At 52.9% G+C, this 27703-nt stretch overlaps 1 protein-coding gene across 1 annotated transcript; it reads left to right on the top strand.

Annotated features, from left to right (window-relative positions):
• Positions 1 to 66: 66 nt before the first annotated feature.
• Positions 67 to 1213, top strand: VOLCADRAFT_32547 (uncharacterized protein; the record flags this gene model as incomplete). Its single annotated transcript, XM_002952116.1, has 2 exons — positions 67 to 171; positions 740 to 1213. Coding segments are annotated over 2 exons (579 nt in total), but the record flags the coding sequence as incomplete, so codon positions are not given.
• Between the last annotated feature and the right edge of the window lie 26490 nt (positions 1214 to 27703).

Raw genomic sequence — 27703 nt, forward strand, 5'->3', positions numbered from 1 at the left:
GCTTGATATAATGCACAAAAACGTTTTCCTGCGATACAACATCTAATCTCCACCTCAATGGCTTGGGCTGCAGATTTCTCGCTCTTTGTGGGCGACTTACCCCCAGAAGTCCACGACCACTTCCTGGAGTCCTTTTTCCGACAATATTTTCCTTCAGTCAGAAGCGCAAAGGTGTGTGCGCATGCGTTGCGTTGGCATGAGACCACGGCTCTCGCCGTGCACCACGCACCACGCAGCCTGTAGTGCGTGTCCCACAAAGCACAATTACCTGCTTCTGAGTCTCATGCACACTCCCCATCGTTTCAACCTGCGCATCCGCAATCACCTGACTGCAACGAGGCGGTCACATACATACAAATTCACCACCCACATCCCAGCTCTGCTATGATGCGCATACCTCTTTGCAAGAAGTTCCCTGAGGTTCCCCCCATCGGGAACAAACTCTATTGGCCCATCACCTCCGTTGCTCCTCAACGCCAATGTCCCATTCACTTTATTCACAACTTTCCGCAAGCTGTTATCCCCCCAGACCCTGTCCCGGTCCCTAACACGCACTCTCCCCCACCCTCCCCACCCACATCCCCCCCCTATGTTCCTGATCCCTTTCTTACCACGATATGCGCAGCTCGCAACCTGATGCCGCTGATGTTTGTAGAACATAATACATGTGTACGGTTGCTCTCCCTTTTTTCCCTCTTGCCCAAACCTTCCCATCCCTTTACGCCGCTCATTACATCAGGTCATGACCGACCCGGTGACGGGCCGCTCCAAGGGCTACGGCTTCGTGCGCTTCGGCTCCGAAGCCGAACGCGACCGTGCCGTTGTGGAAATGAACGGCGTTTTCATCTCCTCCCGTCCCGTCCGCGTCTCCGTCGCTACCGCGCGCCGCATTGACGGAGGACCTCTGGTGCCTGGCGGCGGCAGCCGGGTGCCGGGATCTGGCCCCGGCGGCGGCGGCGGCGGCGGCGCCCTGGGAGAAGCTGATCCTAACAACACAACTCTGTTTATCGGGGGCCTTTCTTCTGGCGTCACTGAAGATCAGCTGCGTGGGGTGTTTGGGCGGTACGGCGAGATCATCTACACCAAGATCCCGCCTGGCAAGGGCTGCGGGTTCGTACAATTCATCGACCGACAGGCTGCAGAATACGCCATGCAGGAAGTTAACGGACAGATTATTGGTGGCTCCTCTGTGCGAATATCTTGGGGAAAGAGCACGGGGAAAGGCGGCGGCGGAGGTGGAGGCGGTGGAGGAGGCGGCTACGGTGGTGGTGGCGGCGGCGCAGGAGGCGGCGGCGCGTCCACGTCGGGGCATTATGGGTCAGGAAACTACGGTGCCGGGTACGGCGCGTACGGCTACGATGCGAGTTCGTACGGTGCAGGGTACGGTCAGTACGATCCGTACAGTGCGGCGCAGTACGGCGGATATGGAGCGGATCCTTACGCGGTGCGTGGCCTTTTTAATGGAGTTCGTTGCATCGAACGGAGCTGAACGTGGTAATCTTAAGGCCCCTTCTTTTGGACGTGGGGCCCCTGGGTGGGCTCCGTTGGCTTCCTTACCTGCGACCACTCCAACATGGTCTCTATTACCACCATCATTATCATTATCATCATCATCACCATCATCATCACCGAACAGGCTGACGGTTCTACAGCCTCTCTCTCCCCCCCCCTACCTCCCTTACCTCCCCCACCTACGCCAGTTTCCCGTCTTCTAACTCTCGTTCATCCAACCGTTGCGACCTCAGGCGTACTATGCGGGCGCCTACCAGTCGGCGGGCATGGGAGCCTCGGCCGGTGGCGGCGGTGTGGCCGGGACAGGGAGCGGTGTCGGCGGCGGCGGCGGCGGCGGTTCCTCGGGGCCCCACACGGCGGTATACGACCCAGTGACCACCGTCAGTATGGAGAAACTGAACGCGGCCTACGTTCAACGCCACATGCCGGGATACACGGGGAGCTATATGGGCCTTGTGAGCAGCTAGGTTAATGACAGCGCAGGGGGGAGACATGTGGGCATTGGGGCTGGGGGGGATAGGACGAACCACTGACGATTGGAGCTCTGGGGGCCTGGAGGCGGCCGTGTGAGACACCCTGATGTGGGAGGCCTCACTTGCTGATGACGTGGATGATCCTGGATAAGCTAGTGCAATGCTTGTGAGGAGTTGTCGATTTTGTGGCGGAGCTAGACCTATGGCACAAGGTCAGAAAGCAGCTGGGGCCTGGGAAAGTTTTCAGAGGGAATGGTTGCAGGATTGTGGCTTAAGGGCAACAACACGATAACTTGTCTGGCCGTGTGCTCCGGTTTGTGATGCGTTCCAGGCGAATTTGGATGATTGGGAAAGAGGAGTGGCAGGCTGGTATGGGGGTATGGATTGGAATGGGATGAGAGTAGAATGGGATGGGATCATTAAAGTGGCTTTGGGGTGAGGGTGGCAAAGGGGGTTGCAGAGGGGTTCAAAACTTGTTGAAGGGGCAACAGATGGTGGCAACATGAGACAGGCACCCGAGGGACGACAGGAAGGGAACACGGGCACGAGTCCTTGGGGTGCCTGCGCCGCTGTTCTGGAGTGGTTGGATGTAATGGCCAGAGCGCCATGGGCAGCTGATGGCGCACCCTGACATCCCAGAGGGGAGGACGTGGGGGGAGGACGTGGATGAAAGCGTGAGGAGTGGCAGGTGGTTTAAGGTCTGTCATTTGTCTTGAAATGCACATGCTAGTGATATTAACAGCTCCCTGCCCTCTGCATTTCTCTTTCTGTCTAGACACATCTGTCTGGACATCTAGACGCGTATGCTTCCAACCACTCACCAATCGGCCCTTGAACTCCAATACCACACCTTCTGGCAATGGCCTGTTCGCTAGCTATTCCACTCGTTCGTCTACCTCATGTAGCCTTTGCTGGGCTTCTTTCCATACGTCGTGCCCCAGAAAACTTGGAAAACGGACGACTAGTGCCCCCCATCTGGCCCCTTCCGGGTTGGAGAGGGACTCTACGACTTCTATCGCAAAACTTGGTGTGCCACAGAACCCTCGCTGGAAACGGGCACGGCTCCAAAACCTCACAGTCTGCTTGAAAGCGTGGTAGTGTAGGGGTAGCCACGACAATTCAGCGAAGAGAATGCGGTGCACTCTCCCTCTGGCAGCTCCCGCAATTTGCAGCATGACTGGTAACTGGAGCTGCACTGCTATGTCCTTCAGACTTGCCTCGTAGGCCCCTCCGCAAGGTTACTCGCATCAGTCCGCTTCCTGAGCCTGTCCAGGACTTCAGCTAGGGTTTGAACGGTTAAACGGCCCCCACACTTGACAGCCGTACAACACTATTGGTCGTACCTGCGTATCAAAACACCTCATCCTTACATCTGGGGCGAACATCTTTAGCTTATCCAATTTCGTACTCAACGCGAACATAGCTGCCCTATCTGTGTCGTACAACTTCTGGGGGCAGACCCAAAACGGCCGTTCTGGCCCATGCACTAACCCCACATATCGTGTACTCTCCTTAGCCTTAGCGTAAGGTGTGACCTTGTAAAACGAACGGACTGCAATGTTTACGGAACGAGCAGCACTTATAATGTCGCCCTTTTTTGGTGCCAGAAGGTGCCCAAAACTTCTCTTAGGTTTATTGACGTAATTTCGGTCAATAAACCGAAATTACGCCCTCCCGCAGCCGTATAAACCGATTTGCCGACCTGATGGTAACTGCAACACAGAGCGGTGCACTTCATTATGGCGATGACGGAACTAGATGGCAAACTGGCAAAATGACTAAGCCCGTTTTTCCCGCTTGAATGACATGGCAACAGGCGAGCACATGCGCACAGCTTGCGTATATTTGTCGTTCTTCTTGCATCTATGTCTCCGTTCTTGAAGCAACATAGATGTGAGTATAGAAATCAATCCAAAGTAAGCTTGTAGCTGATGGGCAATGTTGCTGTCAGCAGTCACGGGGGCCCCCGGCCCGGAGCCCCAAGCCCTGACGTAACCTCTACAAACGCTCCGCGGGGATTTCGCCTGCTGTGTGGATTAGGTTGTAAAGTCGTATGTGAAAACCCGAATGACTTGAACTGTTAAACAATGTCACAGGCGTTGTGCAGTGGGTTTGCATTCCGACAAAAGGACATGTAATTGCGTTGGTATATGCCAGGAGATAGGAGAGAATGGCCGAACATCTACAATCTTAGGTAATCACCGCAAGCGCCCACCCTGTCGCCATCGATTGATGCGTCAGACACATTTTCCTGGCTCGTCTGGGCCTTACGGGCTGTCGCGGACTTGTGACATAATACACAACATAACATGATTACCGCATAACTGTTCAAGTTGTGACCAATTCCAAGGCTTGCTGAAGTATCCTCTGCCAGGATGGCTGCCCTTTTGAGGATGTTCAAAACAATAACGACTATTGCCACAATTGCAATGCTGTCTACGGTGGCAAATACAAAGTCTCCATCGCCCTTCAACTGGCTGTGCCAGGGGAAGAAGTTTGCCCCGGAGTCGCAGTGGCGAGCTTGCGCCCTACGAACAATACAAGAATGGAATAACGGCACTATCAACGTTATGAGGTAAGCGATTTGTCCATGCCGTGTTGTTGCAGCAGCTTTCCACGGTCATCCATAGCTCCCGTTTGGAAATTGCTTGGCAGAAATGCTTCGCGCGATGCTGAAAGATTAGATAGATTAATATCATGTCGTTCATGAATATAATTAATGTATCAAACAGCCGAAGTGTGGTTTAATCGTGGGACGGATTCCGCGATGCCCCGTCTGTCCGCAGCATTCTAACGTGTGCCTCTTTTACGGATTTGCTGCTTCAGCGACGGCCTTAACGTAACCATGCAAATGTACGCGGGATTTGTTGACCCCAACATCGTGCTACGAGTGGAGCCCCTGGGCACCTTTGTTGGCATGGAGATGGTAATCGAGTACGAGACCATTTTCGCGGCTCCCGGCGGGTAAGAGAGATGGCAATCTGAACATAAACTATGAATCCTTGAGAAGGATAAATGGTGATATCAGTTTATGAGTAAAACTATATAATTGAATAGTTCGTATCTCCCACTCTTGTACTGACACTGGGTGTTTAGTAATATACAAATATATAATTCACATTCACGGATTATAACGAATAATAAAACTATCAAACACTAACGTGAAAACTGTCATTCAGTCGCAGTAGGTACAGACTCTCTGAAAAATTCGGGCCCCCGTACGTGGAAAGCCGAAGGACCCACTGGATACGTCTCGTATACTAACACTACCACCTGAGCAGGGACCTTTACTGTCATCATATGTTCTCCTCCATCTCTTTAATTGACCTCTGTTTTTTAATTATCCGTTGCTGCAAACGCCCCGTTGACTAGCGGGGCTGAACGACTGGTATAACGCGGAATTTGCATGGACCGTGATCAGCATATGCTCGAACTGGTCGTTGTAAGCAGACAGAGCATTCATCCGCATTATTGCGTAGTCGTGGTGGTGCGTAACCCATATCTGCTAACCGCTCCATACGAGCCGAGGGCTCAAGGGCTGCCAGATCGCCTACAAGCACCATCCTATCTCGCACTTCAGGCAAAGCATGTGATAAAGGTTACTAACGATCAAAGGGAACGATAGAGTTGCGGTGGGACTACATACGTTCCAGCATCCTTGCCAGACGTTCAAGTTCCCCCTTCATCGCGTCCTTCATATGCTCGAAGCAAACCCCTAAAACCCTGAAGCCCTAAAACCCTAAAAAAATCCATATCAGATCTGATTTTGCCGTACACCGGACAGTCCAGCAAAACGTGCTTCTCATCTTCAATATGGCTATCAGGGCCGCAGCAGGGGCATACTCGCTCCTCCATAGGTATATAACGCCGTCCCTTGCATGCTCTGTTTGCTGCCAATGCCCAACAACAGAGCCTAAACTGCATACCCTGATAACATAAATGTTGTGATATGCAGGGGCATCTCCTTCCTGCTCGCTTGCACGGCCGCCAGACCCATCCAGTGCTGATATTCCGCCATGTGGATTCCCGGTTGTTTACTGTGTGACGGGTACACGTCTGGCTGGACATCCAAACGCGTATGCTTCAAACCAATCATCAATCGATCCTTGAACTCCGATACCACACCTTCCTGCAATGGCCTATTCATTGGCCATTCCGCTCGCTCACCTGCCTCGCACAGCCCTTGCAGGACCTCTTTCCATACGTCATGCCCCAGAAAACTTAGTTAATGAGTAGTGACCCCCATCGGCCCCCTTCGGAGTTGGTGAGGGCCTCAACGATCTCCTGTCGCAAAACTTGCTGTGCCACAGACCCACGCTGTAAACGGACACGGTTCCTAATAGACTAATTATGGTACTGTTAAACTCTTCAGTCTTGAGATCATAAAAGCCTTTCCTAAGCAGTTCTAAGCGAGATGGACGTGTGGTTACACCCTAGCTAACCCACGGGGTTTTCCGCCGGAGTCACTGGAGGGGGTTAAGGCATGTCGATAGCTGAACTGGATGGGTGCATCTCATGATACGGGAGCACGGTGGGTTACAAGTTACAAGTTCCGCATACAAGTGCGGGTGTGTCCGTAAAAGCCGGGAGGCCCACGGACGATGAATTGGTATTGATGCAGATACGCGGGAGGTCATCAAGAAAAGTCAGATTGTCCCCCATGGGGATCAAACCCAAACACCTCAAATGAAATCCTGGTGTAGGATGCCAAGCACCGTCGTCATGCCAAGGAACCTCAATAAATCAAACAGTTTATGAAACTTACCTACACCGTCCCTGTATTGGCTGAGCCATTGCACCCGGTGCTTGAGTGTTCAGATAATGAGGTCGTTGGGAACTGCAAGTTGGCCTCCGAGGGCACGAAATGTGTGCATGGTTTTGACAAAAGATGGCAGCGGACGTTGGAGAACAGATGCACTGCCATGGCGGGATAGCATGGAATGCTGAGGACAGTGCAGCAGGACTTGGAAGAACGCATGTTGGGCATATTGTCTGTATCAACAACAACATCAACAACACCGATGATGATGAAGGAGGCATGTCCCCTTCCTGGAATCACATTGCAGGCTTGCCAACATCTTCAAGCCTGTCTCCTTCGTGGTTCGTCGCTTTACGGCGCTGCGGCCAGTAGCAGTGGCGACCATCGACTACCTCTTCATCAACGTGTACACTGGAACGACTGCTAACTTAACTGTAGAGCAGTGGTACGTATGCACTGCTACTCTCTGTCTAGGGTGGTCCTAAGTCCCAAGCTTCATTGTTATGTCTTTTTGGTCCGCGTCCCATGTATGCCGCCACATGCCCTTATCATGTGTGATCCTTGTCATTAACAAAAGGCCAATGTCCATATGTATGTGCTCCAGAAGACGTCCCGCGTCATTTGTGTGTATGTGTCTGCGTCTTGAATCCTGGACTGCTGCTCACTCACTGGTGGTGCAGGTTCCGTTTCAATGATTTCAACCGCATTGAATCGGCGGATTTCAATGTGGCGCGTTACGTGGAGTTCATGCCAGCAATGCAAGTTGACACCTTACTTGCGCAAAACCCGGAGGTTGGTGCCATTCTTCTGAATGGTGTCTGCGAGTCCTCAGCACGCTTCTGCTCCGCACCTGGCCTTGAGCGCTACACCGACATCCCATCTTGTATGGGTTTCCTGGCATCAATCCCGCTAATCAATCCACTGCGAACACAATCTAACTCCGTGCTCTGTCGCTTTGTGCACGCGAGCCTGGTAAGATTCGCGCCGCAGATCCACTGCTCACATATTGGCCCATCTGGCGGCGGTGTGTGTGTGGATGAGCCGTACGCCAGCTACTACACCACCTCTCCCTTCGCACCAAACAAATTTATAGCGCCATGAGAAATAGGCTGGAGGTGATAAAGCACATGACGGGGTGAAGGATAGAGCTATGGAGTTGGCAAAGGAGGGTAGATCTGTGTGTACATACGCGCCCCTAGTTGATGGACGGTGGTGACCTGGGATAAAGTTAACCTGCGAGCCGACCAGGAACGGAGTTGAGCCGCTGTCGACCCGGCAGATTCCGTTGGATGCTGGTGGTGGGTGCGGAACCTGAGCGATCCACTGAGAAGTTGACTAGGGTGACTGGGTGAGGGTGCCCCGAAATACCGGGGAAGGCAGGGTTTCGCAGGGTAGCTGCCACGGGCGAAGATACACCCCCCTGTTTCACATATACGCATAATGTGAAAATCATGATAATGCGTCCGCGACCTTGGCCATCAGCTGCCTGGTTCTTAACTGCTGCTGACTTGCTGCTCTTAACAACAAAATCAAATGTATTGTTGAGTAGGAGGTATACATAGTACGTCCTCCTTATTCATGGCCCATTATCATGCCTTACTTTCAATCACCCACCTCGACTTGCATGTACTTTCTGGACAGCCGCATTCTGGATTTGCTGTAGCTAGGGGGTCGTTATTTTACGGCTGCCGGACAAATTATGATGATCGGATGTGGCTTATCCTTCAATGTGCGGTTAATTACGCGGTTATAACGAACGCTTACCTTAGTCGACATACTTAACCGCGAGATGCGCATTATTGGGATTCGCTGCCACATTGGATTGGTTCTTTGTGTGTGTGTGGGGGGGTGTTTCTGGCGTGATAACGCGAACTTACGCGTCGTGTCGGTGTCATAACTTACAATACCGTCATAGCTGAATTAATCCATGCAGGACATTTGTCGGACTGGCTGGTTGTCTGCCGGATATCGCTTCGGCGGACTTGCACTTGCTTCTTTAGAAAGGTAACGTGCTAGGTCTGCAGGGCCGTCCCGTCTTCAGGCTTGGCTGTCCAAAGCTCCGTTGTCTTGGCTGCTGCTGACCTTGCTTTGCTGTGGCAGATCACAGAACGTGCCCGCCCGCTGTTTCATCAACGTCCCCCATGCTGAGTTCACCTCGGCGGCCCCCACGTGATGCTACTTTTGAATTTCTTCATTCGGTTCCGCATTATCGATGCCCTAGAGGCGAGGATTGATAAGGTTTGCCGCCTCAGTTATCTTATTGATGTGTATGTAGAGGCGGTGCTATCAGGTAACATGTAACCAGCGTTTTTTTAAAGTAATGTATTTATGTAACGTGCAAGAGCAGTTACATAACTCTCAATGCTTCTCTTCAACGGGGTTCACTCAGCTATTCTCAAGATCTTCCTTTTGCGACGTCGTACATTAGTGCGGGTCGTACACTGGATGGCTACACCTTCTCTGGTGTAATCGCATCCGGTGTCTTTCGACACCACCATGACTGGTTGTGATAAGCCTTAACGTAACATTGGCATCGAGACGGTGAAATTTTTCTTTCTGGGATTATGCTTTTTCGTCCATTTCTTTCACTTTATCGTCGGTCGGCTTTACCTACTGTTCTTCAAACTTCTTCGTCTCCTGTATCTTCTCCGAGGATGAATACTGGAGCTTCGGCCGATCCGGCGGTAAACGCCGTTACTTCGCCGATGGCGGCCTTGGCGCTTGCACCGGCGCCTACAGTCGCTTCACCTGATCAGCCTTCTGGGTCACAACCTCGGGCTGTCCCTCTTCCTACTGCCGTGGATCCGGCGCCGCTTCCGTCGCCGGTCAACGGTGATGCTACAATGTCCGATTCACAGCCGGGCACTGTTACTCGGCGCCTGCGCCCCCTCGAGCCTCCGCAGCCCGACAGACGTCGTCTTGTTTCAGCGGATGCTGCAGCCAAGTGCGTTCTGTGGAGCAAGCGCTTCAACATCTGCACGACATTCGTCGGGAGCTGCCGGCTGCGACTCCGGAGGAGCTTATCGTCTATCAACTGGTTCGTCTGTTGCCTGACAACTTACGCGATCGTCTCATGTACGATCGCACTGTCGAAATCAGGCGCCCATGGACCAGTTTGGACTGTTTTCTTCGCGTCTTGAAGACTTACGCGGAGGAACTCAAGTCTTCCGCTTCACCTTCGTCAGGTTCATCGCGTCAAGGTGCTTCTGGCTCTGGTGCTGGAGCGTCTGGCTCTGGTCCCCGTTCGACTCGTTCAATCTCGGCTGGACGGCAACGTCCGGACTCTGACGCCAAACGCCCGCGTTTGAGTGCGTCGATGCCGGATATAGTTCCTTTGGCTGATCGTTTCCGTCAGCCTACTGGGCGGGCTAAGTCAATCTGGTTCCGCGGCTTGACTATGCAGCAAGCGCAAAATCTTCGTAATAAGAATCAGTGCCTTTTATGTCGCGGAGAAAATCACTTCGCGCAGGACTGCGAGCGTGCGCAGTCCATGTTTCCAAAGGACTTTTTCTTCTTCGAGCGGAAGCCGTCCATGTCTAAGCCGTGACGTTCGTTGTCTTGTGCGGGTTCTGACCCACCCGATGGCGGAGTTGATCTCGCGCCTACTACACAAGACGTTGATTTTTCGGTGTTGTCTGCGATGGCTTCTTTGGCTGTGCAGAATAATCGTGATCTGTGTGTCGCAGAACCTGTTGTTTCTGGACCATCTGTGGCTGTGTCGATTGAGCCGACGCCTGCGGGCGTGCCTCAGCGGCAAGCGCACAAGTTTTTGGCGACTATGTCGAGTGCGCCTGTGAAGTTGTCAAACGCAAGTGATCGCGTTGTGAATCGTTCTCAGTCGGAACTGAACGCGGCTTTTAACGTACGTCTGGTTACAGAGCCTTCTCGCTATTGTAACACAAAGACGAACAGTTCGATGCCGGTTGCAGATGTCCCTCCGCCTCAAGAACTTTGCATTCGCAAGCACGAATTTCAGCACTTGCAGCAGCTTTCCGGTCGTCACTTCACTTGGGATGCATGCGCATCTAACGATGGGTCTAATGCCTTGTGTCCGAAGTATAGTTCGCCTTCTCGCAGCTTTTTGCATGATAGCTGCGCAGGACATCACGTTTGGATGCATCCGCCTCGGGCGCGTATTCAAGATTTCCTGCGTCACTACCTGCGTTGCAAGTCGATTGCGCCATCGACCACGTCTGGGGGATTTTTGCTTCCTAAGTGGGTTACAGCGCGTTGGCGTCCTCTGCTTGCAGGCATGAAAAAGCTTCATGAGTACCACGCGGGGTATCACCTGTTTTCCGTGTCGTCGGGAAAAGGTAAAATGTCTCGTGTGCAGGGAGTTTCCTCGCCGATGGAGTTCTGGTATGATGCTCCTGTCGAGTCTCCTTCTGAGTCGGCTGTTTGCGTTGCGACAACCGTCCCCTTTTCGGTGTCTCCCAGTTTGGCTATGCAGTTCGCAGGTTCTGTTTGCCAACAGGAGGCGACCATCTTGCTCGATTCGGGCAGTCAAGCCGCTCATTTACTCAGCGCAGGTTTTGCACGGCGCGTGGGTTTGGTGGTTAAGCCGCCTGACGGTTCGACTGCAGCACCCAAGATCGTCGTGGGTAACGGACAGCCAGTTCCATTTGTAGGCTTTGCTGAAGTGCCTGTTCGTATACAGGGCTATAAGGCTCGCTTGCAGTGCGCTGTCGTTGAATTTAGTCCCGCGTTCGACCTTATTTTGGGTGAACCTTGGATTTCGGCTACTGGGGCTATTCTTGAGTTATGCAATAACGCTGCCCGTTTAACTCGTATCTCGGGTCATCCTGTTTTGCGTAACGGTCCCTTTACACCGATTCCTAAGCCATCTGGTTCTTCTCCTGAAGTTCTGGATGCAGTTGCGCATTGCTCACTTGCGCAGGCCATGGAGGAGAGTGACACGTTCTACCTATGTCTCGTCTCGGCTGCGGATCCTGTTCCGGATGCTGTCAATTTGCCGGGGGAGGAGTCGTCACTTCCGCCATCGCAGTCGTCTGTTTCCGCTTTCGCGCAGAAGGTTAGTGACGTCGTGCGCGGCGAGTCACCTGCGGATTTGCGTCTTAAGGCTTTGTTGCTGGAAAAAGCGCATTTATTTCCAGACCAGTTGCCTGCTTCGTTACCTCCTGATCGTAATTTGCCGCCTGTCGTTCCGTTGGAGCCTGGTGCTCGTCCACCTGCTCAACGCATGTTTCGCTATTCGCTCCCTGAGCAAGAGGAAATGCAAAGGCAAATTTCGGATCTTTTGGAGAAGGGCTTTATTGAACCTTCGTGTTCGCCCTTTGGTGCGCCTGTCTTGTTCGTTAAGAAGAAGGATGGGACTTTGCGTATGTGTGTTGACTATCGCGCAGTCAACAGCCTCACGATCAAAAATCGTTTTCCGTTGTCTCGGATAGATGATTTGTTGGATCGTTTGCGAGGTGCGACAGTTTTCAGCTCACTTGATTTAACGCAGGGTTATCACCAGTTACAGTTAAATCCTAGCGATGTGGAGCGTACCGCGTTTCGCACTCCTTTCGGGCATTATCAGTATAAAGTTATGCCTTTTGGCCTGACTAATGCTCCTGCTGTCTTCCAGTCTGCCATGAATCAAGCCTTGCAGGGTTTGCCGTTCGTGGTAGTGTATCTGGACGATATTCTGATCTTCTCGAAGACCGCCGATGAACACGTTGAGCATCTGCGTGCAGTGCTTGAACGTCTCGAACAGCGTCAGTTCTACTGTAAGCTGTCCAAGTGCGAGTTCTTCAAACCGTCCGTTTCGTTTTTGGGGCATATCGTATCGGCCGACGGTGTACGGCCCGATCCTCGGAAGACTGCTGTTGTCCAACAGTGGCCTTTGCCCAAGAATGTTTCGGAGCTTCGATCTTTCCTGGGTCTTGCTAATTACTTCAGGAAATTTATTCGTGCGTATGCGGCTTTGGTTAAACCGCTAACGGACTTGCTTTCTCCTAAGACTAAGTGGTTTTGGTCGGAGAAATGCGACGAGGCTTTCCTTCGTGTTAAGGAAGCGCTCACTCAGGCACCAGTGCTTGCTTTGCCGGATCCTCGTGAACCTTTCGAGGTGATCGCGGATGCTAGCGACTTCGCATTGGGTGCAATTTTGCTCCAGCGTGGAAGGCCAGTGGCTTTTGAGAGCCGTAAACTGATTCCTGCTGAGTTGAACTACATCGTCACTGAAAAAGAGCTCTTGGCCGTTGTGCATGCGCTCAAATTGTGGCGTTGTTACCTCGAAGGTGTAAAGTTTACGGTCGTTACAGATCACGAACCTAACACCGCCATGCGCCGTAAGTCTCTGTTGTCTCGACGTGTGGCGCGGTGGTCGGAATTTCTGGAGTCTTTCGATTTCGAATGGCAGTATCGCGCGGGTCGTTGCAATCCTGCAGATCCGTTGTCTCGGCTTCCGGGACACATCGACGTTGAAACGACGAAGGTTATGACGATTAGTGCTCAACGGTTGGGAGAAATTTCTGCCTTCCGTGACACCACCGTAGAGCTTAAGTGCTCTTTTCCTATGTTCGAGTCATCGGTACTTGATGGGTATGGTATCGATCCTTGGTTTAAAATATCAGAAAACACGGTTGCATTATCGCAACGTGGTCAATTCTGGTATCGAGGAGATGCGTTGGTTGTGCCAGATCATGCTGATTTGCGTACTACCGTTCTGCGTCTTTGTCATGACCATCCGTTGGCAGGCCATACGGGCGTAACCAAAACTCTTGATTTGGTGCGTCGTTCGTTTTGGTGGCCTAGGCTGCGTCAATCCGTCGCAGCGTACTGTCGTACGTGTGACAGCTGTCAGAGGGTAAAGGCAGATACCAGTCTCCCTGGTGGTTTGCTTCTTCCGCTGCCGATTCCTGATCAGAAGTGGTCTTTCGTGACCATGGATTTTATTACTGATCTGCCTCCCGATCCTGATGGCAATACTTCGATCTATGTGTTTGTGGACAAACTCACCAAGATGGTTCGGTTTGTGCCCTGTAAGGCCTCTGTTGACTCTGTCAAAGCGGCTGAAATCTTCGTCAACACCATTGTGTGTTCGTACGGTGTTCCGTCTGTCGTCATTTGTGACAGGGATCCTAAGTTTACCTCTGCCTTTTTCGAGTCGCTTTTTGATGGATATCAAATCGACTTGCGTCGCAGTTCTGGTTATCATCCTCAAACGGATGGCCAAACAGAACGTGCAAATCGTGTTCTGGAGGATATGTTGCGTCATTTCGTTTCGGGCGATCAATCCTCATGGTCCCGTTATCTGCCGATGGCTGAGTTCGCCATGAACAATTCGTTGCATGAATCTACGCGAACTACTCCTTTTCGGTTGATGTACGGATATGAACCCCTAACTCCGGCTTCTCACCTGGTTCGCAAATTGGGGGAGGAGAGGGCCAAGACGCGCTTGCAAAGCGTGGCCAAACTGTCTAATCCGTTATCTGTTAAATTCAGTACGGATATGCAGAATGCTTTGGAACGAGCTAAGTCTTGCTTGGCTGCTGCTCGAGATCGGATGAAGAAATGGGCTGACAAAGGTCGCTCGGAACGAGGACTTTCTGTTGGTGATCGTGTACTCTTGAGTACGAAACACATGACTATTAAAGGTGTGCGCAAATTGCTGCCTCGCTTTATCGGACCCTTTGTGGTTAAGGAAAAGATCAACGCGGTTGCGTATCGGTTGGATCTTCCTCCTGCGGTGCGGATACATGATGTATTTCATGTGTCACTCCTTCGTCCGTATCACGATGGTGGTCGCGTTCAGCTACCTCCGCCACCTCAGATTGTTGAGGGTGAATTGGAGTTCGAAGTTGAGTCTATTCTACTTCATAAAGAAGTGAAAGAAGGACGTCGACAAAAGCGTTTCTACTTAATGCGTTGGAAAGGTCAGGGCCCGGAATTTGATTCGTGGGAACCCGAAGCAAACCTAACTAACTGCGGCGATTTGTTGCGCGACTATTGGGCACGTCAATCTGATTCAGTTCCAACCTCGAAGTCCCAAGGTCAGGCGACACTTTCGGGTGACGCTGACGCTTCTGGCTCGAAACCGCATCGAGCTCCTCAGACTACTCGTCACGGCCATGTGATCAAAAAGCCTTCGCGCTTTAATGCTTTTCTCAACCACTTGTCTGTCACCAGCGGGGTTCCGGAATCCCTGCTTTTTCCTCTCGTGTGGCGGTGAAGCCAAGGTTGGCTGGCTGTCGGGACGACCAGCCATTTAGGGGGGGAATGATGTAACGTGCAAGAGCAGTTACATAACTCTCAATGCTTCTCTTCAACGGGGTTCATTCAGCTATTCTCAAGATCTTCCTTTTGCGACGTCGTACATTAGTGCGGGTCGTACACTGGATGGCTACACCTTCTCTGGTGTAATCGCATCCGGTGTCTTTCGACACCACCATGACTGGTTGTGATAAGCCTTAACGTAACAATTTCCTTAAAAACCCGTACATTTTCATTCCTCCAGCCAAAAACGTCCATTGCCGCCAGATTGCTCCGTAATGTGCAGAACTTAGTATTTTTAATCATAGAATAGATATGAGGGGCCGTAAGAAGGTCAAGCCACGCAAAAGGCATGACTCGAACGCCGAACAGCTATGCGGTTGCTTGCTTTGGGCCTTTGCTTGGTCGATTTTACTTGTTGCTCACAAGCAGTGCCAGAACTATCTACGCATGTGCACCAAGAGTGCACACACAAACGAAAACGCGTCAGCCTCAGCGCATGAGGGGAGTGGTAACATAACAGGGCCCCCCCAGCGCCTCACACTTAAGGAATAAATTACGACGACCCCAGCAACTTTGTTACCTAGGTTGGAATAAATTGAGACCCGCCCTAAACGAAAAAAACCACTGCATGTAACATCCATGATACTGCAGCCCCGTGATAAGGCAACTTGGTTTCGGTTACCACAAACGGAATAACTATATATAGTATATATACCCAAACATCAGTTTATCGGGACAAATGCTAATGACCAAAACAGACGAGAGTATGCACATGGTGGGCTGTGGCATGTACATTGCTTGGTAAAAGGGTTGGATAGCTTGGGGAGCGACACTAACATCACGGCACAAGACCAAAAAACTTGCCGTGGTTTGCAGATGCGGTGCTAGCATGGCTGTTTCCGCTGCTGGGTGAACCCCGCCGTGCCATGTGCAGCGCGCGCAAGCATGGGCTGGCATGGCGATAAACAGAGGCGTGAGGCGTGACCTTGCAAAACGATCGGACTGCAATGTGTATGGAACGAGCAGCACTTACAATGCTGCTAGTTTTGGGCATCTTCTGGCGCCAAAAAAAGGCCGACTGACCGAAATTATGCCCTCCCGAAGCCGTGGAGACCGATTTGCCAACCTCTGATGGCATCTGCAACAGTTAACGGATCTAGATGGCAAAGTGGACAATCGACTATTTCCCGCCTGTATGCACCCTGGCTGACATTGCAACAAGCAAGCACATGTGCACACCTAGCGTACATTATCGTTCTTCTTGCATCCATCTTTCCGTTCTTGAAGGAACATACAAATGACCATAGAAACAAGTCGGGTGTCGGCTTCCTCGAAGCCGGAAAAAGGGCGGGCCCCCCCTGCATCCGTACAGGCCGGTAGCTAGCACGGCACGTGTGACAATTGATGGGTAGTGTCACTGCGGTGGGAGATGTGCTTTGTTGCAGCAGTACTGATGGTGTGGGAGCTAAGCTTGCACCGGCGGAATCGTCAGCACTGCCTGCGCGCTCCACGCGAATCGCATCCATCCCGGGTGCATGCCGCATGGACAGTGCGGCAGACCGCAAGTCGGAATGCCCGTGCGGGCAAATTGGTAACGCAAGCTGAGTGAAGTTCGGTGCTGTCTGTGATGTTTATCCCCGAAGCGCCAGCGGCCTCAGCAATCCGCCCCACAGCCGCGAGCTTCATCGCGGCACACCGCAAGTCTTCGGAGGCCCCGTGCATTGGCCAAAGTAAATGTACAAACAAGCAGCTTGTGTATTTCATAGAGAAGTGAAAGCAAATTATGTTGGCCTGCTGGTGGCAAGTCGGATTGCCCATGCCGGCAAATGGTAACGCAAGCTGGGTGTTCGAGTTATCATACGCCGTCATCTAAGAATTCAAATATGAGATACGCGGTACCTTTCGGGATGAAATTTAGCTCGAGAGGCGTTGATGTGACTTTGGCCTCGGTCAATTGAGGCAGCCAAACTTGTTTGTGCTCATACGATTTTTGTTGGCTACATGCGAAATACCTTGCAATAGAGAATGCTGTATAGTACCTATAACGCGTTTCAGGCGGGCGAGATATTATGTTTGGTCCGTTACACACACACACACACACACACACACACACACACACACACACACACACACACACACACACACACACACACACACACGGACATGGGCAATCCTACAGGTCGGGGCCCCCCTGGGCGCTTCGGGCTGGGGCCCCGCCCAATAAATGTTAATTAAGCTGCTGGTCACTGTTCCTAGGAACAGGCCTAGGCCTGTCGGACTGGCAGTCGCCCGAGGCCCCGGCGTTGCCACCAGAGGACGGTCTAATCCCCCAATCCCGGGGGGTGGTAGTGGTCAGCCATCCTCCCATCCTGGCTGGGGTGACCGACTCCCATCTCCCATCTTAGGGGCCCGGTGCTAATCCCATCCCTTGAGACAGGTTTCCCATCCTGCCAGCCAGGGTCCCATCCCCAATCCTATGGCCAGGGTTTCCAATCCCATCCTGCAGCTGTGTTCCCCCAATCCTCATCCTGCCAGCCAGGGTCCCTTCCCAATCCCTTCGACCAGGGCCATCCCCATCCTGTAGCTGTGTCCACAACCGAAAGCTGTCAGCCAGGGTCCCATCCCCATCCCTTGCCAGCTACAAACCTACTCCTTACGTTTACACAGGTGCTGTAATATCGGCTTTCTCTTTAGGCGTAAATCAGGGGAATGACCGGTTTTTTTTTTCTATTTCCGCGAGGTATTTTTCTCTTGCTCTATGGCTTATTTCCTCTAGCGTCAAATTCCGCCCGGCTGTGTTCGTTCCGAAGCAGACTGAAGCGACAAACGCTCGTTGATGCGGATCTCGACTGAGGAGGAACTCGCATCACAGAGGTCTACGTATCTAATTGCACACTGGCTGCTAGTGCAAGTAGCGCGTCCTAAGGGGGGAAGGATTGTTATGTTCGATGTGGCGGCCACAACAACAAATCATGATGCTTTGGTTAGAATGGCAGAACATACAAGGGTGTTCTGTCAAAATGTCCATGGCTGGGAACGTGCTGATGATGGCAAAGGAACGGGTGCACCATTGGTTCACCCATAGCACAGTGTAGCAGCCGGTACACAGTACGGTGCTATAAATACGCGCAGAGCGTGACCGCCAGCAACTCGAGAGACCTTTTCAGCGGTCAGCTGCTACACACAGGTCTTCAGCTGCACAGTCCGGCGCCAACATTCCACGTTGGGTGCACCAAAGCGCTACGACAAACAACCTGATAACATTACATTAAGCCAGGCATTCCAATTGGAATGCTTTTGAGTCGACTTGGACTTCTGCGCAAGAATTGCTGCTATGCACTAAGACATTTTGTCGCATGTGCAGAGTTACATGGACTTGTGCCACAACAAAACAATTAAGACTGCAAACTTTTTGTGCATACTGGCTTGGGAATGCGGTACGGCATGATGCGGCCAGCATTATAATACGCCTCCTGCGGACTTGCCCCCCAGTAGGATCTGCAGACTACACACTGGCGTTCGGGTCTTATTCAAAGTGTCCCAAACTTCGTCTTGGAAGACGCCCACCTTGTTAAGCGCAAGCTAGTAACAGCCCGACGACCGTTTGTTATCTCTTCCAGAATCGCACCCGATGGTGCCCTGGATGTGGATGTGCATGGGCCGGACAAGGTAAGAGCGGGGTTGGACTGCATCTGACTGAAGAACCGGCCGGGTGCACCAATGGTGCACTCGTCTCACATTTACACCAAGTCGCGTTGCATGCCTGTTCTATGCCCAATGGTGTTAACCTTCTGCAGAAGCGTCAAAAGCTGGCAAAATTGGCGGAGTCGGGCTTCGCCAAGGACCTGGCCAAAGTCCTCGTGGAAACGCTTGGAATGGACCCCATCGGGCAGTCGGCCAATGCCGCGATCGCCAAAACATTGTCTGAAGAAGGCTTGGTGGACTTGGCGTCAGTGAAGATCGTGGCTGGCGGTAAGAACCACTTCAGCCTGAATTGGTTTCACCGCATGCTGTTTCAGCCGGTGATGATATGACAGGGGACGGCAATGAGGTGGCCATCGACTCAGAGTCTGAGGGCATGGAGGAGGAGGAGGAGGAGGAGGAGAAGGAGCCGGGTGCACACTCTGTTGGCAAAGATGGGGTTCCTGAACGGTGGGTGTGCTGCCCCAAGTGCCCCAAGTGCCATATTCTGTTACAGATAATGATACACAGGAAGGCCCGAAGAAGACGGGCCTAACCAACAGAGAAAGAGACACCGCGACACAACTAACGCAGGTAACCCATCGGGTAGAGTGCAGTCTAGGATACTAGCACCAGGAAGGATAGGTAGAATGATACGGATCGCGTCCATACTTTTGGCGGCAATCGTGCCCGTAACATTGGGCATGATGCCGACAACAGATCCGACCACGATATACACCAGGCAGCTTACGGGAATGTCACAGCCGGGGCTTCCTTCCGGCCCTCAGGTTCCGGCATACATGAATGTCGGTTCTACAGTACAACACCCTCCCACCACCCCGGACCTGACGACGCTGCTGCTACAAATGCAGCAGCAGATTGCCTCACTAACGGCGCAGCTAAACCAAGCTACGCTCCAAGGTGGGCACCGACCGGGCTCAGGGGTATTTACCACTTTGATGGAAGACTATGCGACCCCGAGAATGCAGTGCTCGGTTTCACGGTTTCCCTTTCCGCCGTGGATACTAAGTCAGTTGCCAGAGGTTATGGATGTAGAACACATGTTGTTGCATGATTAGAATCCGTGCTCTACCTGAATGGCGGGAATTGGAGCAAGTGCAGGGCGCCCATCCGGATCGTGCTGGTTCGCTCCTTTACGAGTTCGGCATTATCATGACGTCGTTGGCCATATCAGAGTTGGTTTGTGTAGGAATGGAAGCGTTAGCGAAGGCGTTGCTTTACGGTGGCATGCAAGATGCTTGGTTGGCCGCGTGTCAGAACGCGCTCACGATGCTGCTCTACGACATGCGGTGGCAATCGTCTGTTTTGTCGGCGCTGCTTAGCGACTTTCAGTAGGCAAGGTCGGGATGGGTTGGTTGCTTTACACCATCGTTATTTTGCGAACACCGAGTACCATAGCTGATCCTGTTACTAAGGAATTTGATGATGAGCTGGCCCGAGCAAAGCAGAAAGTTTTGGTCAAGCAGCTCGCGGAGCAGGAATTTAGAACTCGCAATGGTCCAGTGGGGCCTTTCCAGCATAACTTCTGCCCGCACCGTGGACGCAGTGGTGGTTCCGCGGGCACGACATCGCGCCCTTTCTGTGCCGCGGCAGGTTCTTTCACCCCGGGTGTGGCCCCCCCGGGGCAGCGCGAATAATCCGCCATGTCTAGTACCGCCATTCCTCTGCATGCCAGGGCCTCGAGGCGGCTGGCGGCCTGGAAGGCCATTGGAGCAGATGCTCGCACATTACACGTCTTGAAGCATGGTGTTCCGGTTGAATTTCGAGGTGGCCGCCCCCCGCCTGCATTTGACCTGCCGAGTTTCCCTGCCACAGACGAACAAAGCCGTTGGTGGTTGGAGAAGGAGGAGCCTCGCTTGGTGGCACTCGGTGCCATCTCACGGGTCGACCCCTCCCGTGTGGTGGATCACGTGGTGAATGCCTTTTGTGTCCCTAAGCCTGAGGGTGGTAACTGGCGTCTAGTCGTCAATTTGAAGCGGATGAACATAGCGCAGAAGGCCTACAAGTGCCGGTATGAAACCCTCCGCACCCTCCGGTGTATGGGCCTCGAGGGCTCTTGGATGGTAAAGGTAGATTTGGCGGACGCCTTTTACCATGTTCCTATTCGCCCTGCGGATCGGTGTTTCTTCACCTTTCGTTTTTGTGGTGTGCTTTATGAGATGAACACCCTACCTATGGGGTGGCTTAATAGCCCGTATTGGTTTACGAAAATCATGCGTAATGTAGTGTGTTTTTGGCGGGATCCTTTGGCTGCAGTGGGTAGGGGTCGCAAGCGTCTCTCATCCCCGCTCCCGCCCCACCAGTTTTTTCCCGCTTCCCGGTCAGGGCGGCCTGCTCGTCCGGGTGCGCGAGTGCTCCCATATTTGGATGATTTCTTGTTCGTGTTCAGAGGAGCAAGCACGTCTTGGTGCGCGCTGGGTGCGTGAGAGTATTGAGTTCTTGGGTTTGACCTGTCATCCCACCAAGTGCCAGTGGGAACCGTCGCAGTCAGTCTACCACCTAGGTATTACGGTCAATACGGCAGCTGGCGTGTTTGAGGTGCCTAAGCAGAAGCTTGCCAAATTGCGTCGACTGGCGATCGGGTTGCGGATCACGGCCAAGAAAAATCGGCGCCTGGTTCAGAAGCGTGAGCTGGCCAAGTTTTGTGGTTTTGCGCAGAGTGTTAAGTTGGCTCTTACTCCAGCTCCCTTATTTCTCCGTAATTTTTACGACGATATTAAGCAGCCGGTTGGTTGGTCCGGCCGAGTGCGCTTGTCCCGTGGGTCGTTGCGTGACCTAGATTGGTGGGCGGACATCCCTGCCCACCACTGCTCGGCAGCTATTCATCAGGGCGCCGCCGCGGTCGAGCTTTCAGTGGACGCATCTTGCCATTCGTGGGGCGCGGTTCTTCTTGGTCGCGTGGCGCGCGGTTATTGGGCGTCTTCCGAGCTTGCCGCGCACATCAATTGGAAGGAATTGCGTGCTGTCCGTCATGCGTTGGAGTCCTTTCTGCCGTTTGTTCAGCAGCGTTTGTTTTGATCAAGGAGGACAACATGTGCACGCAAGCAGTGATGGGCCGCCTTTCCTCGCGCTCCCCCGCCCTGCATGCCGAGTTAAAATTATTGTGGGAGTTCATGCAGCAGCAAAGTATTGTTTTGCAGGTTGAGCGCGTTGCTAGTGTGGATAACGAGGCGGATGAAGCCTCGCGTTGGGTTGATCGTGATGACTACCGGCTGCATCCCCATTATTTCCGGTTGCTGGAGCGCCGTTTCGGTCCACATCAAGTCAATTATTCGCCACGCATATCAATACGCACCTCCCAGTTTTCTTTTCGCGCCACCACTGCCCGGGCTCGTCGGGGGTCAATGCGCTCTTGCAATCGTGGGCTGGGCTTAATGCTTATGGCTGCCCACCCTTGGACCCCGACTTCTTGCCCGTGTGGTGCAGAAAGTGCGCGAGGATCGAGCGTGCCTCACCCTAGTCGTGCCGTACTGGACGGCCCAACCTTGGTGGCAGCAGTTGATGGAGGTGGCGGTCGACCTGGTGTTCCTGCCGTCGAATACGGAGATGTTTGCACCGGGCGAGGGCGGGTCGAGCACTTTCCTCCCCCCCCCGTCTTGGCAGGTCGTAGCAGTACGGGTGCAGTTTTAGCTTGGGCGCAATCGCGTGGCACTCGAGCGGATAGTGTGGCGCCTCCCCGCTACTCTTTGAATCTTCAGTCGGTTGCGGCGCCCCCCGTCATTACTAGCTTGTTGGTGGCCCAGCTGCAGCTCGCGGCTCCTAGTCTGGATCACTCTGCGCGTCTTTTGCAGATTGCTCAGGTTGTCATGTCTCGTGTTGGCGCCAAGACCTGGCAGTCGTATGCGTCGCATTTTGCCGCCTTTGTGCGTTTCTGTGTGGGGGAAGGTTTGGAGTTTCTCCCGGCCTCCCATTATGCCGGGCTCTTGTGGGGTCAGTTTCTCGCTGCCAAGGGCTCCATCCAAGCCCGCACAGCGCAGCCTTATTTCAGTGCTATTAATTCCGTGCATGACTTGCTCGGGTACCCTAAGCCCTGTGCCGGAGACAACACCCTGTTGGCCGTGTTTCGTCGAGGTTGGGAGCGCTTGCAGCGCTCAACGGCGCCTGCTTCCGCGCTCGTGTTGGCCTTTAGTGCAGGTGATGCTTGGCATCTTTACGAGCAGTTGGCCGTGGTACCCGTTGGCTCCGAGTTAGCCTTGCCGTTGTTGTTCGCGGTGTTGAGTTTTTGCCTCTTTCTTCGCCCAGACTCTCCGTTGTCGGTAACCTGGGCGCGTGTTGCTGTTGTTCAAAGGGAGCCAGTTTTCCAGTACAAACCCCGCAATTGGAAGGGCCGTTTGGTTGCCCCGGAGCGGGCACCTGTCTTGCAGTTCTCGCTTGCCCGTCTCCCTTTCCTGCAGTGGGCTATCCATCAGCGTTCTTTGCGTGATCCGTCGCGGTTGTGGCCGGCGGGTCAGTCTACACGTGGTGCTGAGCGTTGGTTTGACTTAGTCCTTGCAGAGTGTGGTTTGCCTCATTTGCGCGGGGTGCATACTCTCTACAGCCTCCGTCGAGGTGGCGCTTCCGCTGCTCGGGCGGTAGGAGTACCATGTGAGGTCGTTGAAGCGTTTGGCGGTTGGTCTGCTGGTTCGGTAGCCCTCCGAGAGCACTATTTAGACTTTGGCGTTCGTGCTTGTCCTGCGGCGGTTGCTTTCTTTGGCCCTCTTGCGGCCCGTCGCGTTGCGCGTTTGGTGCTCAGTTTTTTAACCGCTAGAGGGGGTATCTTCTCCTTTGGCATTTACCTATGGAGCAACAACTAATGCGAGCTTGCGTTAAGTAAGCTGGGTTAGTTGGGCGTAAGGCCCAATGCGTGACTGTTAGTCTAACTGTCTCGCAACGGCTCGTGTCCTCAGGGCCGTCATTTATGCGCGCGTTTGGCTGGTTAGCTTATCTTGTTTTTGTTTGTTCAGCGCGCGCTCGCCCTCCCGCCTTTCCGCCGTGGATTCTAAGTCAGTTGCCGGAGGTTATGGATGTAGAACACATGTTGTTGCATGATTTCCGCGCTCTACCTGAATGACCAACCACCTTCCTCCCAAGCGCGCATCTCGCAATTCCAACACAACAGCCTTTATCGTTTTTACATCAGGAACTTGCTACGGTTGACGAACGTGAAGAATCTCGCCCCGAACAAAGTCGCGTTTGTCATGTCAACGGTCTCGCATTCCGTCAAGCCCCAAAGAGCTATCAACAATTCAACCTGTAAAGTCGTTATGATAGGGACAATTACTTGCTTGGTTCTTGCGTGTGCGATAGCGACATCGACGTTCGGCACTCCTAGCCTGGCAATGTGAAACAGAAAATGTGGCAAATGCCCCGCCCGGCCGCCAGGGCGATGGATTCAGGGCGATGACCTGGATCCACTTCGCCTTGCACTTTTTGATACAGGCCGATGGATGACGTACAACAACGGTGACACTTGGCAAGAGAACATAAGCCTGCCAACTGAGAACAATTCAGTATTCCTTTAATGATGAAAAGAATAGAATGCTGCTAAAACAATCAGTGTTGGTGACGCCGCAATGCTCACCCTCTGATCCACATAAAGATTTGAGGAATCATAAGACATGATTGGATGGCGTCCCAGTAGCTTAAGTACTCAGTCCATTGCTGGCACAACAAGCTGACGTAGGGATGCGCGGGAAGCCCATGACCCAATCTCTTGCCGTTTCGGACATAGGGAACATATAGGCTTGAATTCAATGAAGGATGCTGGAACAAACCGTTGATTTGCTTGTTGTAAGCAAGGGGTGCGGCTTTACACAAAGCGCAAGCATGGGGCCCATGGGCTGGCATGGCGATAAACAGAGGCGTGAGGCGTGACCTTGCAAAACGATCGGACTGCAATGTGTATGGAACGAGCAGCACTTACAATGCTGCTAGTTTTGGGCATCTTCTGGCGCCAAAAAAAGGCCGACTGTCAGTCGGCCTTTTTCGGTCAGTGACCGATATTATGCCCTCCCGAAGCCGTGGAGACCGATTTGCCAACCTCTGATGGCATCTGCAACAGTTAACGGAACTAGATGGCAAAGTGGACAATCGACTATTTCCCGCCTGTGTGCACCCTGGCTGACATGGCAACAAGCAAGCACATGTGCACACCTAGCGTACATTATCGTTCTTCTTGCATCCATCTTTCCGTTCTTGAAAAAACTTACAAATGAGCATAGAAATAAGTCCTACATAAGCTGTAACGACACGTGTAATGGCACGTGTTCCTAACGGACTGGCAGTCACCCGGGGGCCCTGGACCCTTCGGCCGAGGCCCTAACGTAACCTCTACAAGCGTTTAGCGGGAATTTCGCCTGGTGTGTGGTTTAGTTTGTAAAGTCGTACGTGAAAAACCCGAATGACTGGGACTGTTAAACAAGGTCACAGGAGTTGTGCAGTGGGTTTGTATTCCGACAAAAACCCTAAGTAATTGCGTTGGTATATGCCAGGAATTAGGAGAGAATGGCACAATCTTAGGTAATTGAACACGTAGGTGCCCACCCTGTCGAGGGCGCATTCGATTGAGCTGTACCCTTCACAGACACAATCATTTTGGCTTCTCCTTTCTTTCTTCTATTTGGCTACGCTACAACTCTCGGTTTATGAGTCTGGGCCTTACGGGCTGTCGCAAGTTTGTGACGTAACACACCACATGGCCGGTCTTCTTCGGGCCTCTCAGTCCTTTATGTCTTCCATTATGTGTAACAGAAAATGGCATTTGTCTCTGAAGCAACAACGTACTCGGTTGTGGGTGGACCGGTGAGGTAGTGGTGGCCGCCCTCGGGAGGTGTGCGTTGCTTGTGGTAGTCGAACAGCTGGCCTTCAGGGACCAGTGTGCGAGTGCTCGCGTTGTGTTTGGTTTCTTTGTGCAGCCGCGTCTCGGCGTATTGTGGCGACTAAGGCCCGTGGTCCTCCTTATATCTCTTGCCTTGCGGGCTGCGTGGGTGTCCTTGACTAGGAGAGTCTTCTGAGGGGCCGTATCTGGCGTAAGTAGGTCTTCCCGTGCCTCGGTTTTTGAGTGTGCAGTGGAGCCCCCTGAGTAGAGCCCCTGCCCCCGGTAGGTTTCTCTGTTTGTTCTTGTTTTGGTTTTGTTCTAGAGGGGAGAAAGCGCGCGAATAGGCTGGCCAGGCGAAGTGGGGTCAGGTAGCCTGTTTAGGGTTCCCAGAGGTGGTGCGGCGCTGCTCTCGCTTTGTGTGTGTGTGTGGTTGTTACGGTGGGCTCCAGACTCTCGAAGAGCTCGCTTTGTTCGGTTCGCAATCTTCTGCGGCGCTGTGCTGCATCGCCAGGGGCTGATAGAGCGCTCCGGCTGGCGTGAGGCGCGCAGTCGGACGTCGCCGCGCGCCCGCCCTTGCGCTGTGTTTCGGCCCAGTCAGGGCACCGGGTGCTCGTCAATTCTCGGAACGAGCTGCCCACAGTGTAACACCCCATCAACAAAACATCATTGCCGCATTACTGTTCAAGTTGTGACCGTTGCCAAGACAACATTTCCTACATACTTAAGCTTACTACCAGGATGGCTTCACTTCCGAGGATGTTATGCACAATAACAACTATTGCCACACTTGCAATGCTGGCTAACCCCATTTTTACGGTGGCAAATACAAAGTCTCCATCGCCCTTCAATTGGCTGTGCCAGAGGAAGAAGTTTGCCCCGGAGTCACAGTGGCGAGCTTGCGCCCTACGGACAATACAAGAATGGAATAAAGGCACTGTTAACGTTATAAGGCAAGATGTTTGTTCATGCCGTGTCGTTGCAGCAGCTTTCCACGGTCAGCCAAAGATCCCGTTTGGACGTTGCTCGGCAGAAATGTTTCGCGCGGTCCTGTAAGGTTAAGTAGGTCGTGAATATAAGTAATGTACAAAACAGTCGAAGTGTGGTTGTTGTCGTCGGACAGATTCCACGCAGCATTCTAATGTGTGCCTCTTTTATGGATTTGCTGCTTCAGCGCCAGCCTTAACGCAACCATGCAAATGTACGCGGAATTTATTGACCCCAACATCGTGCTGAGAGTGGAGCCACTGGGCACCTTCGTTGGCATGGAGATGGTAATCGAGTACGAGACAATTTTCGCGGCTCCCGGAGGGTAAGGTATATATGACAACCCCGCTTCTTTACGAGGAATGGAAAGTGCATTGCTACATGGCTATACAGAGTGGCTGCTCGCGCAAAGTTAATTTCCTGGACTCCATGGACGTGTATCACTCCACAAAGTGCGTCGCCACAGCTCCTGAGACGCTCGAGCGACCTGAAAAAGGTTCATACGAAGGTCCTCTGATGAAATGTCGCGCGAGCCGACCAAAATCTGCGAGTTGCCAGGTCGAAACAGGTCGCGTCCGCGCTCTAGGTCGCCCAGCTGGACGAGCGTGTACGGCGCCCGGTCCGGTACTGCTTTTGCGGCACGGGACCAGAGGTCGGCAAACCCTGAATAACTGCATGTTGATTAAGTGCTCGTCCTGTAGTGTAGTACGGCAAGTGCGGCGCGGGAGGAGCAGACCGGAATTGGCCAGAGGACAGTGACTGATACGGTAGTGCGTTACAAAGATTAGCTGGGAACAAAGCGCTGAATCCAGACAACGCTAGTTCGCCAGTCAACCGTGCAAGCAAGCGCAAGTCAGAACGTCGTCTGTTGGGGATTTTGAATTGTTTAAATAGTGATTTACTTTGTATTCGGGACCCAGCTCAATAGTAAAGTAGATAAGGCGATTTGACGTTGCTGGCATATCGGTCGCCAGTAACAGCGAAGTGATGGCAGAGCGCGAGCAATCGCGCGGCGGAGGCCAAGAAGGCTTGGAGGACATCCTCCAACAGCGGGACGAAGGAGGACACCAGAATGGCGGAGCACCTAGTTACCCGGAGGGGGCCGATGCGGTGAGTAACAGACGCCAGCTATTGCTCCGCGCGGTCAGACTGTAGGCACAGCCAGCCGCCGCAAGTTCTGTTATATCAAAGGCATGGGAGAGACCGGACCCAGTTTTAAAATAGCGGGAAAGGGATGCGCCGCCGCTGTTGTTG

The sequence above is a fragment of the Volvox carteri genome (genome assembly GCF_000143455.1).
Source record: "Volvox carteri f. nagariensis unplaced genomic scaffold VOLCAscaffold_28, whole genome shotgun sequence".
In the NCBI taxonomy this organism is placed as follows: Eukaryota; Viridiplantae; Chlorophyta; class Chlorophyceae; order Chlamydomonadales; family Volvocaceae; genus Volvox; species Volvox carteri.